The 17,659-nt window shown below is 31.3% G+C and overlaps 2 protein-coding genes and 1 long non-coding RNA gene across 4 annotated transcripts; 1 reads left to right on the top strand and 2 right to left on the bottom strand.

Annotated features, from left to right (window-relative positions):
* Window positions 1–58: 58 nt before the first annotated feature.
* Window positions 59–4,924, bottom strand: LOC145567511 (amine oxidase [copper-containing] gamma 1-like). Its single transcript, XM_081626813.1, has 5 exons — window positions 4,411–4,924; window positions 1,752–2,437; window positions 1,415–1,528; window positions 473–1,020; window positions 59–388 (listed from the first exon to the last, which is right to left on the bottom strand). Exons 1-5 carry the CDS (start codon window positions 4,922–4,924, stop codon window positions 187–189), a joined length of 2,064 nt encoding a protein of 687 aa, XP_081482939.1. The 3' UTR covers window positions 59–186.
* A 3,532-nt stretch (window positions 4,925–8,456) lies between these two features.
* On the bottom strand, window positions 8,457–10,044 carry LOC145581363 (uncharacterized). Of its 2 annotated transcripts, none has more exons than XR_014099623.1 (3): window positions 9,923–10,044; window positions 9,558–9,632; window positions 8,457–8,613 (listed from the first exon to the last, which is right to left on the bottom strand). It is a non-coding gene; the product is annotated as an uncharacterized LOC145581363 (long non-coding RNA). The 2 variants fall into 2 exon arrangements; XR_014099622.1 differs by having other exon boundaries at window positions 9,724–10,023.
* A 531-nt stretch (window positions 10,045–10,575) lies between these two features.
* Window positions 10,576–12,864, top strand: LOC145567506 (CASP-like protein 5B2). Its single transcript, XM_081626801.1, has 4 exons — window positions 10,576–10,631; window positions 12,181–12,345; window positions 12,438–12,570; window positions 12,667–12,864. Exons 1-4 carry the CDS (start codon window positions 10,576–10,578, stop codon window positions 12,862–12,864), a joined length of 552 nt encoding a protein of 183 aa, XP_081482927.1.
* Window positions 12,865–17,659: the final 4,795 nt, after the last annotated feature.

Here is a 17,659-nt window from a genome sequence, read left to right as displayed (position 1 = left end):
CTACAAGTAAAAACCTTAATTACCACAATCATATTACAAGTTTAAAATAAAAAAAATAAAAAAAAAAAAGAACTGTCACAAATTACAACTTAATTCAATACCTAAAAAGTTAAGAACCACAGGCATATAATACATTAATGATCTTTCTTTATTAAGCTTGATATGTTTTTCAAGAAGGCACAGTAGTTAAGTAGATGGGCACACAATTAGATCATTCTCGAAATTTGGTGGAGCTGCAAGTATTGGGTTTTTGCTGAAAAAGTTAACAGGTTTTAAATCAAAACCCGAAGTCACTGTTGGCATGACAGGAAAATCCTCTTGACATGGTATGTGATGGAAGCCTAAGACGTACCAAAGTACAATATCCTTGTTCTCTATAGGTCTGTCCCTGCAAAATTCGAATAATATTTGCAAATTAGTTAGGATCGAATGGATATAAGTTATGCTATACCGCATAGATGTTATGGATTACCTATTAGACCATGTTGCAAGAGTGTCATCGCCATGGCTTTGCCAAACAAACGACCCACCAGCCCACAACTCGCTTTGGTTATATGGGGTGACCCATATTTGGTTATTGGTGAATGCTGCCCTCTTTTGAGGGGGATCCTCCAAATCAAGCAAGCTCGCTGCATTAGCACCCGGAACCAGTTTATACCCAACCGGGTTTCCGACTTGTGTCTTCTTATTCGGGTTGACAAAATGAAACTCTGATGGCTCATATAAACTAAGTTTGGTTTGTGCATCTTTCTCAGTTTTAACAACATTTTTTGTAACTTTTAAGTAACTTTTTCTAGGTGATTTTTCAGGAGAAGTTTCTTGTCTTCGGAGATCTACCTTAACAAATGAGTTATTCGAACCATCCACGTCCAAGTCAAGATAAAATGCAACGTAGTGATCATGTATGACTCCAGTGGCATTTTCAGTGACTAATGTGCCATAAAGGTCTTCTTCTTTAGGCACCTCCTTCATGTTCTTGTATTTTGTTCCTTTCACAATTGCAATACCACTCAATCCAACCTGTTACAAATGACAAGTGTTTCTCTTTATAACTGACATACGGTCATACTAAAATCTCATTTAATTAAGTAAAATAAGTAACTCACCAACAATATAATAAATAGTTGTACATAAATAAAAATGCATACAAACATTTCATACCTTATTTTATATAGATATAGTCAATTAAACTTATGTGTTATTATAATTGAGTTTTTGAACTTTTTTTTTTTTTGACAAAAGAGTTTTTGAACTTGTCAATTAAACTTATATGTTACAGAGTAACATAATTGTTTTTTTTTTTTTTTTTTTTCACCTAAACATTAAATTTGTAATGTCAAGATTCCTATGCTCATATCTTATAAGATGAGAAATTGACAATCCATGAGATATTCAAAAGAAGTAAAAAACTAACCTCAGTCCTAATGAGCCCATCAGATTGGAAAATCCAATCTATGATGTAATCATAATTACCAATTGTTGATACCATTCTAGCCACCAACTTCACTTTCGGTCTCACCTCACGTACCTACAACCCAATACAATTAGTTGTATATAGAAAATTGTCCCAATATAAGTATGTATTGACATACAACACACATGTTATATCCATTATTTAATAGGTAACAACATAAGTGTCACGTTTCTCACTTTATATATCTTATTAAAATATAAAACATGTTTAAAATTACGAGTATTACAGAACATATAAAAGGTGAGTGAAATATTCTAATTGTTGCAAAAATCATTACCTTATTTTCGGCAAAATTACCCTCGGTGTGACGCCATGCAACATCACCACCATAACTCTCAAAAACACAAATTATGTTCGATTGGATGTATGGTTTCCCACCAGCAACAAACACTCCATCCATAAAATGTGCATTTTTAGGGCAATCATTATACGGGTCAAGTGACACCGCTGTCAAACCTAGCCCGTATTCGCCTGCATCCAAATACGTCTTAAAATACCATGACTCGGTTGGATCCATATACGGAACAAATAGCTCCGAGACCATTCCTTTGTATAACACACTTCTTAGCTCACCACTATCCGGGTCTAGAAACTTGGCTTGGGAAATAACCAACCCGGCTCTTGGGTCGGGTTTGAGGTGAAATTCCCAATTTGCCCATTTGATCAAATGGTCATTTTTAACCTTGAAGCTTGGGCCTTTGGGCTGTTCAATGGATATTGGGTTAATGGGCTTATTGATTTTATTTGAGTTATTTTGGGCCAAAAAACGATAATCTGAGTTAATTCCCTTAGGAATTGGAATGTGTTTTCCATGATCCAAAATCTCAATCACTTGATTAGTGTCCAAATTAACAACTACGGTTAATCCTTCAATTGGCCTCATGTAGAAATTAACCGTGTTTTCCGCAGAGAAGCATTGTATCTTTATTATCCTCTTATTCTCCTCTTTTTCTCCGTACCACCCTACAACGAAAAATACATTCAAATTTGAAATAGTCTTCTTTAAAATAATCTACCGTATAAATTATACGTAACCTTGTATGCATACTTACTTGGAAGACTTTTCGATTTTATAATTTAGCCAACTAATGTAATGGTGTAGATTAAATAGTGCAAATTTTTATTTTGATTTAAAAAACTTACAATCAACCTACCTACCTACTACAAAGTAGTATAAGTTTACTAGATTAAAATAAAAAATAAAAATAAAAAATAAAGAGTCAAAGTCAATTTAATTGGATCAATGAAAGCGATTGTAAAAGTCAATGCTGGTTATTTTATTATTTTTATTCGGCAAAAGTTAACGAATGTCCCGGGGGCGTTGGTTAAGTTAGTTAAAAGTAGAAGGATTAAATTAAAAATTAACATTAATTACACCGATCTATGCGTAGTTTTGTCATTTTTTCCTAAATTAATACCACTTTAGGTAATATTTTATATACTAATACAATTCCCGGGACGTTCGTTAGCAAGATCCTTTTTATTTTATTTTATTTTTTTTTATTTTTTTTTTTTTTTTTTTTTTGGGCTCACTAATCACTATTGAATATTGATACTGACATATATACAAGAGAACCTTATTAAAATAACCTATGAAGTTATTTTAATTCTAGTCAAACAACTTTGCAATTCGATCGAGATAGAAAATAATTTATGAAGATTAATAACATGGATGAAATATGAGTGGGTCCTGGGTCCTGAATTCGTGCTCTACCGTACGACTACGTCTCTAGATTAAAAAATGGTACGTATGTATACTGAAATACTCCATAGACCATAGTAGTAAACTAGTAATAATTAGTAAATGTCAAAAGTCTATTTTATTCTTTTGCATGCCATGGACGAGTATATTTAATTATTACGAGTACTTATAATATGCATATAACATCTCATATATATATATATATATATATATATATATATATATATGGGGAGGCTTTCGTGAGAATTTTTCTTATGTGAGAACACTCTTCTAAATTTTTACTCGTATGTTCTAAATTTTAAATATGATATTCTAAACTTTTCCTTAGGTATTCTAAATTAAATCAAATGTTCTAATTTAATACTCACATGTTCTAAATCATAAATTAGTTAAGTTTGATAGCATAAATTTTAAATAACTTGTTCCAAAATTTTAACTTATATGTTCTAAATTTTAAAATGTGTGTTTATTGATTTTTAGTTATATGTTCCAGATTTCAAAGCGTATGTTCAATTTTTGTACTCGTATGTTCTAAATTTTTTACTTACACTTTCTATATTCTATATCAGTTTGTTTTAAATTTTTATTCACATGTTCATAATCTTAAATCAGATGTTCTAAATTTTACTCATATGTTTAAAATTTCATAAAGCAATTTTATAAATTTTTAATCACTTGTTCTAATTCTTAAATCAAATGTTCTAAACACATTACTCACATAGATGTTCTAAATTATTACTCAGATGTTCTAAATTTTAATTTCAGACACATGTTCTAAATTTTTACTCGTATGTTCTAAATTTTTACTCACATGTTCTAAATTTAAAATCAGTTCTCATATAAGTATGAATTCTCACATATGAACCTATTCTCACCGGATCCCTCCCCATGTATATGTATATATATATGTGTGTGTGTGTGTGTGTGTATGTCTCTACTCTCTATATGGAGTTGAGACAAATTAACCACGATTATAATACTTCGCATATTGTCTTAAGCAAAATTATACGAGTAAATATATAAGATTAAATTAAATTAGAAAAAAAAAACAAAAAATAAGACAAAACAAAACAAAAAAGGAGTATTAACTTTGTTTTACCAAAATGTCTCATTATAATTTCATTTTAATTTCCACATATATCTTCCTTGCTATGCCTTAAATGCTTTAATTAAATAAGTATACATAGAGAGTAATAAGTAAGCTAGGACAAATAGATATAAAAAGAATTCATACCCGGAGACAAAGGTGCACAAACCAATTCCTTAAAGTCAACCCCACGGTCACTGATGCTCTTGTTAAACTGAGCACTAGAAAATGGAGCGGTCAAGGCAGCTAGCATCTCCTCTAATGTTGGAATAGGATACCCTGACAATGGGTTAGTCTTAACCTGATCAACCCGACCCAACTTTAGGTCCACGACGAGCATGAGGAATGGCCCATCATCAAATTGTGCAACAACAGAGGCCTTTCTAGGGGACAAAGGATCACCTTGCCTCCAATTAAGTACGTATGATTTAAGGGGCTCCTCTAGAACCATAGAGTGAAGAGAAAAGGACTTATTAGTCGCATAGGAGGAGAGTATAACTCGTACCTGGTTTATCTCTTGGACCGTTAATGGGTTCATTGGATGACGAGCTACATTAGTTGTATGATTGTTAACTTCAGCTTTAGAAGTTGTCAACTGTAAGGAAATTATTAGTAGAGAAAGAATAGTAAGGTAGCAATTTCGGGTTGTAAAATAGGCCATATGGCTCAAACGTTAATATGTACTGTCTAGCTAGAGAAAAAAAAAAAGTGTTATTAGAATGATGGTTGATTTGATTTGTTATGCGTAATGTGTGTGTATATATAGTAGTAGAGGGTATTCATTGGCATAGTTTAAAGATTATAATAACATGCATAAATTCAACAATAAGATTATTATACTCGTAGTTGATTTGTGATTTGTAAAAAATCAAATGTGTGATTATCTAGCCTGCCATAGATTATGACTTGAGTATAAAAGAAATAAGTTTCAAATCATACATGCATATTTTTAAAGTTTAATGTCATTTTTCGGACTTTTTTTTTTTTTTGAATATTATGAAGCTTGACCAACTTGCTTTCAAATTATAAATTATATTACATTCACAATTTTAGTAGTAAATATAATGCACAGTCAACAACTAATCAAGTAATCGTCTATTCATTTCTGTTAGTAATCTCATACGAGCAAGGAATTTGAGAAATAAATAAATTATGATGAGTAAATTGTTTACTTGAGCAATGAGTACTATGCTTATATTTCTCAAATTCATTCTATTAATCGACCATTGTCAATAATGAGGTAAAAAAAGTTTTCCTCATTCTCTATCTACCCATTTTCTCTCACTAAAATCCTCATTTTCTCTCACAAAATTTGATGAGAAAATTTTATCCCACCAATAATTAAAAAAAAAAAAAAAATCCTCACCACTCTCTCTCTCTCTTACTTTTTCAATATCCCACTAACATTTTCTCTCTCCAAAAAAATCATCATATTTTATTAAATTAATTTTTTATATTATCTTATATACTTTTATATAATAACGATTATAAAACAAATAAGGGAAATTATCATTGGTACACCCCACGTTTGGGCTTTTATCAATGATACACCTACTTAAGTTTTAACTATCAGTGGTACACCTGTACATTCAATTAATTAGCTATAATAAGAATTTTGTTAACTATAACTGCAATTTTGACCAATTTTAACTCCCTTCTTTTCTCCCCTCCTTAATTTCCCTCTTCTTATGTAAGGTAACCTACCTCACCTTTGTCATTATATAAACGGAGCTTCCTCATTTGCTCTGATTTTATGTAGCTTTGATCTTCTTTTTCTTCTCCATTTATATAGTGACAGAGGTGGATGGGTGGGTTACTTTAAATATAGGAGGGAAATTAAGGTGGGTAAAATAAAAGGAGGGAGTTAAAATTGGTCAAAATTGTACGTCATTAAACTATAATATTAATGTTTAATTAACGGAATGCTTACTGTAGATAATTTGTTGAAAATATAGGTGTACCACTGATAATTAAAAGTTAAGCAGGTGTATCATTGATTAAAGTCCAAACTTGGGGTGTACCAATGATAATTTCCCAACAAATAAATCTAATTATAATTAATTATTTTTAATTAATTATTAGTTTAATTAAGAATTTACATGAGCAATCAACCATTTGATTAAAATGACATGCTTTGAGGTACAATCAAGAACAACCAGCAAAACACGTCGTTTTGAGATTTTGAGATGCAGGAAGCCAAAAAAAATTACTTGATAATTGAGTAGCAAGTAGTGGGGAGCCCACCTGCTACGTACTATGTTGGATTAAAGTGAGTTAAAACCAAGTTTTTCAGAGGTTGATTAGTTTGCTCCACAAGGAGGTTATAGCCTATAATGCTTGTCCACAAGTGGGTTGTGGAGTAGACTTTTTATGTCTATTTTATAAGGGAAAATCAGCCTACTCTCCGAGTAGGTTGTGACCAATAACGATTGCCTAAAAGTGGGTTGTGGAGTAGACTTTTCATGTCTACATACATTCAACTTTTGACATTCTTCCTTCATCTCTTGAAAACTCTTGTAACCCCCCATTAAATTGGATGTTTATTGCGATTTAATCATCCTTTGGTGTCTAGATTCATCCTCTTATTCTTCATCTTTCATTATATATTTTCGTGATTGGAAAAATAAGAAAACACAATTATCAAACACATTAAGCTAAACACAATTCTCTCTTTGGGCATAAGTTTACTAGTCTTCAATCTCTCATCCAAAAGTGTGGAGAGTGGTACGTGTTAAATTTTGAAATAATATAAAATGGGCCTAGGCAACCCGAACAAGGAGGGGTTGGACATCCTGTCGAGGTAAATCCTTATCTAGTAGCGATTAAATACCCAGTTTTAGAAGAGACCCACAACCTGGGCTCTGATACCATGTTAAATTTTGAAACAATATGAAATGGGCCTAGGCAACCCGAACAAGGAGGAGGAGAGTTTGGTCCACAAACAAGGTTTTGGAGCTTCCATACTAAAACCAATTGGCAATAGTAGGAGGTACTCCTCTACCTTATAAAGTGAAACCATCTCTCCTCTTTCTCCAATGTGGGACACTCATAAGTGGGATACAATGGGTTTCAACAGTACGTAACCTTAGGAAACATACCGGCGATTACAATTGTGCACCTCAGTTGCGCCGAATTTCGTTTTTAATCAAGTCACCGATTATAATCACGCCACACCGAAATTTCTTTGAGTATAATTTTCTCTTATCTTGTTCATTTTGTTAACTATTTGTTCTACACCCTACTTATATAAACAACATACTATTCATCAAAAATTTTGCTCATGAGGAAAAATCAAGTTCCTCACTACGGTGAAGCCCATGAGGAAGATTTTCCTCCTTCATTTTCCTCATGGGGAAAATTCTTCTCACTGTTGACAATGCTTAAGGGGTGCGTGAAATTGCACTTTAACTCATGAAATTTTGTAGGATTAGGTGAAAATGCAAGGAAAAAAATAATAGTAAAAGGCTAAAAATCACATGTCTATGTCATTGTGTGTGTAAACAAACATTTCATTATCAATCAAGGACCGAGTTTCACTACAAGAAATTTGATTTTTGGCAACGAGAAAAATTTGTAGCTAAAAATATTTTTGGCAACAAAACTACGTTTTTGGCAACAAAATTGGGTTGTTATGGCAGATGCCGTTACTAAAGATATCTGCAACGAGTTTTTTTTTGTTGCGAGAAATGGAATATTGGCAACAACAAATTTGTTTCCAAATATATGTTGTTGCCATATCTAAATGTCAGACTAATGTAGAAACTTATTATTAGCAACAATAAAAATTGTTATGAAAAATATATATTTAGCAACGAAAGTTTTCGTGGCGAAAAACAAATTTTCGCAACGAGTGTTTTTGATACCAAAAACACTTTTTGGAGTAGTGAACTGTTTTATAGTCATTTATTTACACAATATTCCTGCTCGCACTTATATAGTTGTGCATGGTAAAACAAAACTTGTATTTTTTTTCTTGAATTGTAAAAATATAAAACAAAATATTTAACTACACATAATTAGTACCAAAATAATTGACATACATATACAAATTTGAAAGTATTGTCCTTACAATACCCATCAACTTTAATAATAATGACAATAATCCATCTCTACATTGTCCAAAATATATGTAGATGCTAAAAAGTGATGAGTGAAAGTTTGTGACAAAAAAGTTAGAAGGTGTTATACTCAAATATGTCTTCAACAAATTCTCCTCACTGCATGTTCAAAATATATGTAGATGCCAAAAGTGATGGGTAGAGTTTTTGACCAAAAAGTTAGAAGGTGCTCAACAAGTTCTCTTTTTACTTGACTTTTCATTCACAATCATAATCTTCATGACATCCATTACTGAAAACAGATTAAAAAGAATTAGTCAACAAAAATGAACAAATAAACCTAAGCAATATATTCCATTACACATAAATAGCCATAATAGTTAACCATTCTAGTTATTAAGAAAAAAAATACATAACTTAGGCGACCAATTACCTATGCATGCATCACCATAGTTAACCATTTAACACAATGATGTTTGGAGAAATTGTATAAGCTTTTTTCCTATAACTTAATTAAAACCCCCACTTTCTTAATGCCCAACCACATCCCCTTAAACACCCTCACAGAGTAAATGACTACCAACATTATAAGAAACAAAGAAATAGCTAGCAATATGTCTTCCCTTTAAAAAATCCACAATTTGATTGTTACATCATATCATCAAATAAACATGATAGACTCTTAAAAATTCACTAATAATCATAAACAACACTTTTTAATGCAAAGAATAATTACATGATCAATACAATTCCAAATCAAGAAATAACAAAGTTAAAGAAACAAAACCCAAAACTATACAAATATAAAAATAGAAAATTTTATAAATGGGTGAATTTAGAAAAATAGAGTAGACTTTCATCAAATTTTCATTAACCCATGACTATATCCAAGACACTATTACTCAAGCTATAAAAAATCCTATCAAAGAATGTAGCAGGAAGAGAAACAATTGTCAATCCCAATTTAGATTTTTATAGAAAACAAAGACCGGTGGCTTTGTATCCTTTGAGCATATATAGTAGGTGTTGAAGAACAGGATGCAAAAATAAAACAAGCTTCAACTAAAAACTAAATTGAGTTAAGCCCCACCAAATTAATAATGGATTTTTAACCTTCATACTTTGATTATTATAGTTAATATTTCAATAATTCCAAGTTTAAAATTGACATGCATGAACCCATGGCTATAATCTGTACATCATCAATTGAAAAGATAAAGAAATTTAATTACATACCTAAAATAAAAATGCTCAATAATGCCAAAATCTAGCTTCCACTAGCTTCTCAAGCCCAATTATGCATTCATCAACCTGAATTTATTCACCCAATTGTACGAATTACAAAATAATTTTAAAATTGAAAAAAAAAGGAAAACCTAGAAATTATCTTTTCTCAACATACCCATAAATATAACTTTGAACGAAGATTATAAGCGGCGGCAAGGCTGAAATTTCATAGTAAAGACGAGGAGGTAAGTATCAAACGAAGTAATTATAAAGAAGTGATGGGTTTTTGCTTAAGCCGATTACGAAGTGAAGGAATTACGGTAATTAAGCTGATTTGTAGACTTAAATCAACAACAAAAAATCGAAAAACTTACTTTTGATACGCCGGAAAATTGTAAAAGCTGGTTGAAATTCTCAGAGATGAAATGGCGGGTACGAAGGAGGTCACTATTTGCAGAGAGGTTTGAGTTGAGAAGTGAGAAATGATGAGTGAGAAATAAAACAAACCCTATCAAAAAGAATTTGTTTAATTTGATTTTTTTACTATAATAAATTTGTTTAGGCAACGACATGTGTTGTAGCTAAAATATTTTTTTTAACATAATGAAAATGATTTCGAAGCTATAAAAATTTTATTTACCACAACAAGTTATTTTTGTAGCTGTAAATTTAACGATTTTCCGCAACAAAACTTTTTGTAGCCAAAAACGAAAGTTTTATTTCACGGATCCCGCTCAATGAAAAGTGGGGCGGGAAAGTGAAATCAAACTTTTAGCTACAATGTTTCGTCACGACTCAAGTCTGTTGTTACTAAAGATTTTTTTTAGCAACAAATATATTTTTTTGTAGCCAAAACTTGTAGCCAAAAATCAAATTTCTTGTAGTGTTTGAACCTCTTGTTCGTCAATGAAGAGCTCAATCACCACTATATTATTCAATTCTTTGTAAAAAGCCTCATGCACCTCATGAGGGTACTCTTCTAACAAAGACGCGAACTACTATAATTAAAGTTGATTTTTGCTAAGCTATGGCTTTAGAAGTGGTCAACAGTAAAGAAATTATTAGTGGAGACAGAATGATAAGGTAACAATTTTGGGTTTTATAATAGGCCATATGGCTCAAACGTTAATACGGCTAGCTAGAGAATAAAGTGTTATTAGAATGATGGTACGGTTGATTTGATTTGTATGTGTAATGTGTGTATATATAGTACTCCATAGCAGAGAATATATATTGGCAAAGTTTAAGGATTGTAAAAATTCATAAATTCAGCATAATAAGATGAAAAATTGTTGATTATCGTGCCTTAATTAATTAAAAAAAAAAAAAGTTAGGTGAGGTTTAAAGGGATTTTTTTTTTTTTTTAAGGAAACCGAGCGTTTAAAGGAATTATTATACTCCGTAGACCGTAGTTGATTTGTAATATAAATCAAATGTGTGATTATCTAGCCGGCCATAGATTATGACTTGAGTATAAAATAAATAAGTTCCCAATCATGCATATATTACGTCATTTTTCGGACTTTTTTTTTTTTTTTTTAATAAAGCTTGGCCAAGTTGCTTTCAATTCTTAAAAAAAAAAAAAAAAAAAAAAAAATGCTTTCAAATTATAAATTACATTCACAATTTTAGTAGCATACATATAAGTACAATCAACAACCATGCAATGTAATTAATCTCAAACGAGCAAGGAATTTGAGAAATAATTAAATTGAGATAAATTGGTTGTTTACTAGAATACTATGTTTTTATTCTTTCTCAAATTCATTCTATTAAATAAATTGTGCGTGAAATTCCCCTAAAATAAAAAGTGGAAATATTAAACTTATTCAAAACATGTTGAATTTTGGAAGTAAATTACTGTTTGGGCTCAATCAAAAGCTAACAATGCCATCATTAATAGCTTTTCCATAAAAAAAAAGTGTCATCATTAAAAGCTAAGTAGAATATATTTCCTCTATTTTTCTTTTATTTATTTATATATTTGCAATACTTTTCTTTCACATTTGTCCATCTATTATTTCAATCGTTCATACTTTCAATTATCAATATGTAAAAATTATAAACATATGATATTAAAATAGGGGCAATTTCAAGTTTCTCCAAAAATCAAGATAAATCTAACAATACCTCACATGACTATAGCTTAGTTTAGCCATAAATCACCAAAGCTAGTTAGTCAAATTAAAACATATAAATAGTGTAAAAGTCAAAATGTAACAAAATATAATAAAACGGAGGAAATATTAAATTGAGGAAAGAATTGAGAATTGTATACATCAATCACATAAAAACATTTCATGAATCACCACCAACAAGTTTAGCATTTCATTAATCAAGCAAAAGTTCGTTAAATATCTTTACAAATAGCCTCATGCAACTCATGAGGGTACTCCTCTAACTAAACACGCAAATTACAGCTGATTTTTGCTAAGCTACGAGCAACTAACATGGACTCAATTCATGAAGCAGGATAACAGGGGAGTAGTATTCTTAAACACGCTCACAGTTTTTACCAAAAATAGGTAGGATTCTCTTTTCATTTACTTTACTTTCTTATAAAAAAATCTCATAATTTAAACTTTCGGAGTAGCAGTATCAATCGTTTAACAATAACTACAACAACGAACAGAGCAGCTAGCAAGAAGAAAAGCAAAATGAAGGACGTCGTAGGGTGTCCAGGGACAAAGGCCGGCTTGGTATTAAGGATAGGGCAATGTAGCTTCGCCGCTACCTCAATTATACTCATAGTAATTGCTACAATGCCTGATTTCATGATTTCGTGTAGTGCAATCAGGTAAAAATTAGCGTTAATAAGTGTGCATGTTAATATTAATTACCTTCATTCACTTAATTGTAATGTATCATTTTTTTTTTTTTTTTGTTCAGCTACTTGGTTATGGCAATGGGATGGCAGGTTTTTTGGACCTTGGGGCTAATATGCGTCGATATATTCGCTATTAAAATGAACAAGGATCTAAGGACTACTTCCTTTTTCGTTGTAATTCTTGTTGGTGATTGGGTATGTTTCGATTATAGAGTATGTAGTGTATGCATATATAAATATGTGTTTGTATTAAGAGTATAATCGACTAACTATAATACAAATTGATATCAGGTGACATGGATTACATCGCTCGCAACAACAAGCTCATCAGGAGGAGTCATAGTTCTATATGTACACGATAAGGGTAACTGCTTGGAAACAGGAGGTCCTTGTGGTATGATCATGGTTTCAATTATAGTTGCCTTCATCAGTTGGATACTTATGACAGTATCTGCCCATGTCGTATTTTGGACTTGGGCTTCTATTTGAAACTTTATACTACCTCCGTTACATATTATTTGCAACGATTAGATATTTTTCATCTCTACTTTATGCCAAATCGTTGCTATATATATATATATATATATATATATATATATATATATATATATATATATATATATATATATATATATATATATATATATATATATGATCTTTTGTTGTGATGATGTAATTAGTATTAAGTGTATTTTAAAAAAATTAGCAGATTGGTTTGTACGAGTATAAATTAGCTACTACTACATATTAGCGTCTTCTTTGGCACCTGCGGTAGAGATCGGAGGTATTTGGCCTCCAAAAGGGATTTGGGTTTTAGATCCCCGGGAAATCCCTTTTCTTAATACCCTTATTCTTCTTTCAGAAATGAAACCAGAGTGGTGAGTAATATAAAGGTTCAAGAGAATCATAATTTTATCATCACATAAAATATTTTATGTCCTACCAATTTAATTTTAATTTTATTCACTACAATCATATTGGAGACGAAGGCAATATAATTGATGCTAAGAACGCCAAAAACTTTGGTAAAGATGAAAAATATTGTATACTTGCACTTATTTTAAATTCAAAGTAACATTACAACATTCATAAGTCATAACTGTAAATTTCAGCATCCTTTACAACCGTCTTTCCAACATTGAAAAGGAGTACAACAAAAACATAATTGTCCGGAACCAACTAGGCCACAAGACGCCTTGTAACAACCATTTGAAACTTTCGTGCCTTCAGTCGATATTTTCTTATTTTGTTCCGTAGTCACCTTCAATCCCTCGTACTTTTCACTAATGTAAACATCACCTACATAAATTTATCGTAAACAATTATTATTCAAAGGCAAAATTTTCACATAATACTGGTGTGTAAATTATAGTGATTTTTCACATAATTCTCATACGTAATGTATAGTGAATTTTACACATAATACATATGTATACTACAAAATCGATCACCAAAATGATGTGAATGTGTAATAAACTACATAAAAAGATAATAAATAGTTGCATTGTATAACTTACAATTTGCTATGACGACCAAGAGAGAAAAAATGAAGATTATGGAAAAAATAGTGCATGGAGCTCTACCACTTGATGCCATTGATTACTAAAGTAAAAAATAAAATGCAAATATGTTAGTGAGTACAAAAATCAATTCAATTCAACCAGCATTACATATTTACATTTATAGCCGAAATCAGATTAGTAATTTTGGAATCAAGATTTACATAAATAATTTCATATCAGAGAAGATGATATGATTTGCTTTCCCAATTACACATCAAAGAAGATGATATGATCCATTTGCTTTCCTAATTATATATCAAAGAAGATGATATGATTTGCTTTCCCAATTACATATCAAAGAACTGAAGATGATATGATTTGCTTTCCTAATTACATATCAAAGAAGATTATATGATTTGCTACCCAATTACATATCAAAGAATTGAAGATATACTTTCGTTCTATCCATTTTTCATAAAATTCAATCAATCAATAAGATATATTAAATTAAACACTAAGGGCCTGTTCACTTCAGGGGTGGAACGGAACCAAGGGGGGCTAGGGTGGGCCTTGGCCTCCCCCTTGGTTTTAGTTATTTATTAAACTAGCCTTTTGGCCCGTTCGATGCACGGGTTCTTATCTAGGTTATTTCATATGTAGGTATGTTTTTCAATAATTGAAACTTTTGATATGAAATATGAAGTACTTGTTTCATTGTTAAAACTTAAAAGGAAAAAAAAGAATGAGGGTAGAACTGTGGAAAAAGATAAAGGAATTTAGATACGTATATGTGGGGAATAATTTCAAGCCTTTAAAATCCCACTAGCTTGAACCCCACTGTGATCATACACTAAAGTACGGTGGCGTCCAAAAGGGAAGAAGATAGAGCAAAAGAGTCGCCAACAAGTTTTTAAGGAACTTGTAAACCGTTCACGAGGTGAAGGTTACACCCCTTAACGATCCAAGAGATCGTCAACTCCATTAGGTCATGAACCAAATAAGGGTTCGGGGATGATGGTACAAATCCAACCTAAAAGAGATTGAACCTGCCCTAATAATAGGCCTCTACTTTATTCTGCTCGTATTCATGTGCGCTTTCTGACTAACATACAATCAATAGGATTAACCCTAAACCTGTTTAATCTATGTTGGTTGAATTTAATGCACAAATAAACTATTATTGACGATCACTTGAATTATAATCACATTAACCCTAACAAGATTATTAATTATCTTATTAAGCGTGATTGCAAGTACCAAGTTCCCTTTAACATGTAATAAAGGTGATCAAGCAATAACAATATAAAATAATGTATCAAGCAACATAAATCAATATCATAAATAATAATAATAATAATAATAATAATAATAATAATAATAATAATCATAATCATGTTAAAGCATAGCAAGATCCTAGGCATGATACTAACAAGATTAATAACAAACCCTAGCATGTCACTAAGCAATAAAAATCAAAGCTTTAGCCCTAACATGATACTAACATGAATTAACATTAGGAAGAATATAGGAAGCATCGTACTTTTAATCATACTTGATATTAGAGTTACTCTAGACATGATACTAGGAATATCATAATAATAATATAAACATGATTTCTACATCATAAATCAATTAATCAATTAAAGTACTTACTTGGATGCCTCGTACCTCTTTCTAATAACAAAATACACACGTTAGTAACTTCAAGGAAAATAATAAACAAACAATTAAATTAAATAATTGAAAGAGAGATTTGGGACCAAACCCTCAGAAATTAAACCTTTCACGTCTAGGGCGAAGGCAACTTCGAATATGGCTAGGCGTTTCTAGATCTTGCGAATGCGGAATTTTGTATTAAAAAGCAAAGAAGAAAGAATGCATGAATGTTATTGAAAATTGATGAACGATAATTGACAATCCGTGAATCTTCATCTGAAACCGGAGTTTTTGATACGATATTTATAGAGAAAATCATCCAAAAAAGATAATTTATCAAAACAGAGTTTGAAGACCACAAAAACACCTTGGCGTCAGCCATGGCTCATTGGCGCCAGGACCAATGGCTAGCGCCAGGCGCCAATACTGGCGTCTGGCGCCAATCCTGATTCCAGGCGCCAAGGCCTGGGGTTGGACGCCAATTTGGATTTCAACGCGTTTTCGAAAAACTGATAAACTTATTGTACTGGAAGATAAAATAATATAATTTCAGTCGAAAATGCTATTTGATCTAATTAAAACTCTGAAGAATCCTAATTGAATTAAGAATGATAAGACCTTCTAGAAGACCAAAACCATTCCTAATTACATTAGGAATGATAAATCATATTAGGCCCTCCCCTAGATCATTGGGCCGTACTTAAAACTCAAACCGGGCCCAGTTTAGTAAATTGGTCATAAATTCCTCAATATTCATCGGAATTGGGCTTATAATATATCGTTGGAAAGGTCTTTGCAAACCCCATCCAACTACACCACTATTGGACCCATATTATGGACCAACCAAACTGGTTTGGCTGTTTTCTTAAAAATAAAGTTTTCAAAAACAGGGAGAAGAGAAAAGAAAAGAAAAGAAAAGAAATAAAACTTTTCGCAACACTAGACCTTTCCACACTTTCGTTTCATTCGATTATGATTCGACGTGAAAGGTACTCATCACTGGGTTTGGTTTTGGGGAGACACAAATGGGTGTCTACAGTATATATACATAAAGATTGTAGGGTATGAAATGACATATTGGTTTAAGTTATATTTTAAGTTTATTAGTTGAAAAGACAATTTTTATATAATTCAATTCATATGTATATGTGATGTATATCAATTGGTTCAACTTTATTTTATTATGATGGAAATGAAACACTTCATTTTCTTAATTGAATTTGCAAGTTATAGAATGTATAAAGACTTAAACAAAAAGATCAAAAGGGGTGACATGTGTCATATGTGGTAGTGAGTAACTTGTGATGACATGTGTCATATGAAAAATTATGGTTTGTGTTTTTAAATACTAAGTATAGATGTTAAATATAATTAAAGAAGTTGTAATGTAGCTAAGTTGGTTTAGCTAGGGTCAAACTTGAGTTTATTTTTTCTCAAGCTCCCAAGTTTGAAGCATCTTCCTAACATTAACAAAGCTTGACCTACTTGCAACCATTTGATCTCAGGACTTGCTTGAAGGTCATGAAATCAAATCTAACTACGAGTAGAAACTTTTGGTGTGGTGATGCTAAGATCTCTTATTCATTATTTCCCCTCTTTCTCAAAGAATCTAACTTTTCCTCTCTTTTTTTTTTCTTTTTTTTTTAAAAAAAAAAAAACTATGTTAGGCAATTATATAATGATCCGACCCATTTAATAATTGGATTGATCCGACCCATTATAAGTGGGGCAAGTTAGGGATGTTATTAATGGGGCTCCAATCCTCCAATCCATTTAATTGCTCTGTCAATATATATATATAACGGAACTCTTAATCTTCCTCCCTCTATCTCTCTCTCTCAGTTTTCATTGAAGCGCACTATACATCGCCTTGATGTTCTCTATTACGAATTATTGGTAATCAGCAGCTTCTGAGGTAAGTTATTGTTTCTTTCCGTAATCATCATATCAATTTCACAATCTAGGGTTCATCTTTCATCTAATTTAATTTAATTTAATTATCAGTGCAGTAACTGTAGAGTTCGAAAATTTGAACTAAATATTTAGATTATGAAATATCATAACTGGAATTCTGATTTGAATTGTGTTGTTTCATCACTGTAAAATTAAAGCAAGAGCGCTCGAGT

This window comes from Chenopodium album, chromosome 2 (assembly GCF_948465745.1).
Source record: "Chenopodium album chromosome 2, dcCheAlbu1.1, whole genome shotgun sequence".
Classification (NCBI taxonomy): Eukaryota; Viridiplantae; Streptophyta; class Magnoliopsida; order Caryophyllales; family Amaranthaceae; genus Chenopodium; species Chenopodium album.
The sequence above is the reverse complement of the archived record's forward strand: the minus strand, read 5'-3'. Positions and strand labels throughout refer to the sequence as shown.

Bases quoted from the DNA above. Each gene is read 5' to 3' on its own strand.
- LOC145567506 (XM_081626801.1), top strand. From the start codon at position 10,576: ATGGCTTTAGAAGTGGTCAACAGTAAAGAAATTATTAGTGGAGACAGA. The intron at 12,346-12,437 runs GTAAAAATTAGC...TTTTTTGTTCAG, and splicing joins ATTTCGTGTAGTGCAATCAG to CTACTTGGTTATGGCAATGG. The intron at 12,571-12,666 runs GTATGTTTCGAT...AATTGATATCAG, and splicing joins TAATTCTTGTTGGTGATTGG to GTGACATGGATTACATCGCT.
- LOC145567511 (XM_081626813.1), bottom strand. From the start codon at position 4,924: ATGGCCTATTTTACAACCCGAAATTGCTACCTTACTATTCTTTCTCTA. The intron at 2,438-4,410 runs GTATGAATTCTT...TTTTCGTTGTAG, and splicing joins TTGTGCACCTTTGTCTCCGG to GGTGGTACGGAGAAAAAGAG. The intron at 389-472 runs GTAATCCATAAC...CGAATTTTGCAG, and splicing joins CTTGCAACATGGTCTAATAG to GGACAGACCTATAGAGAACA.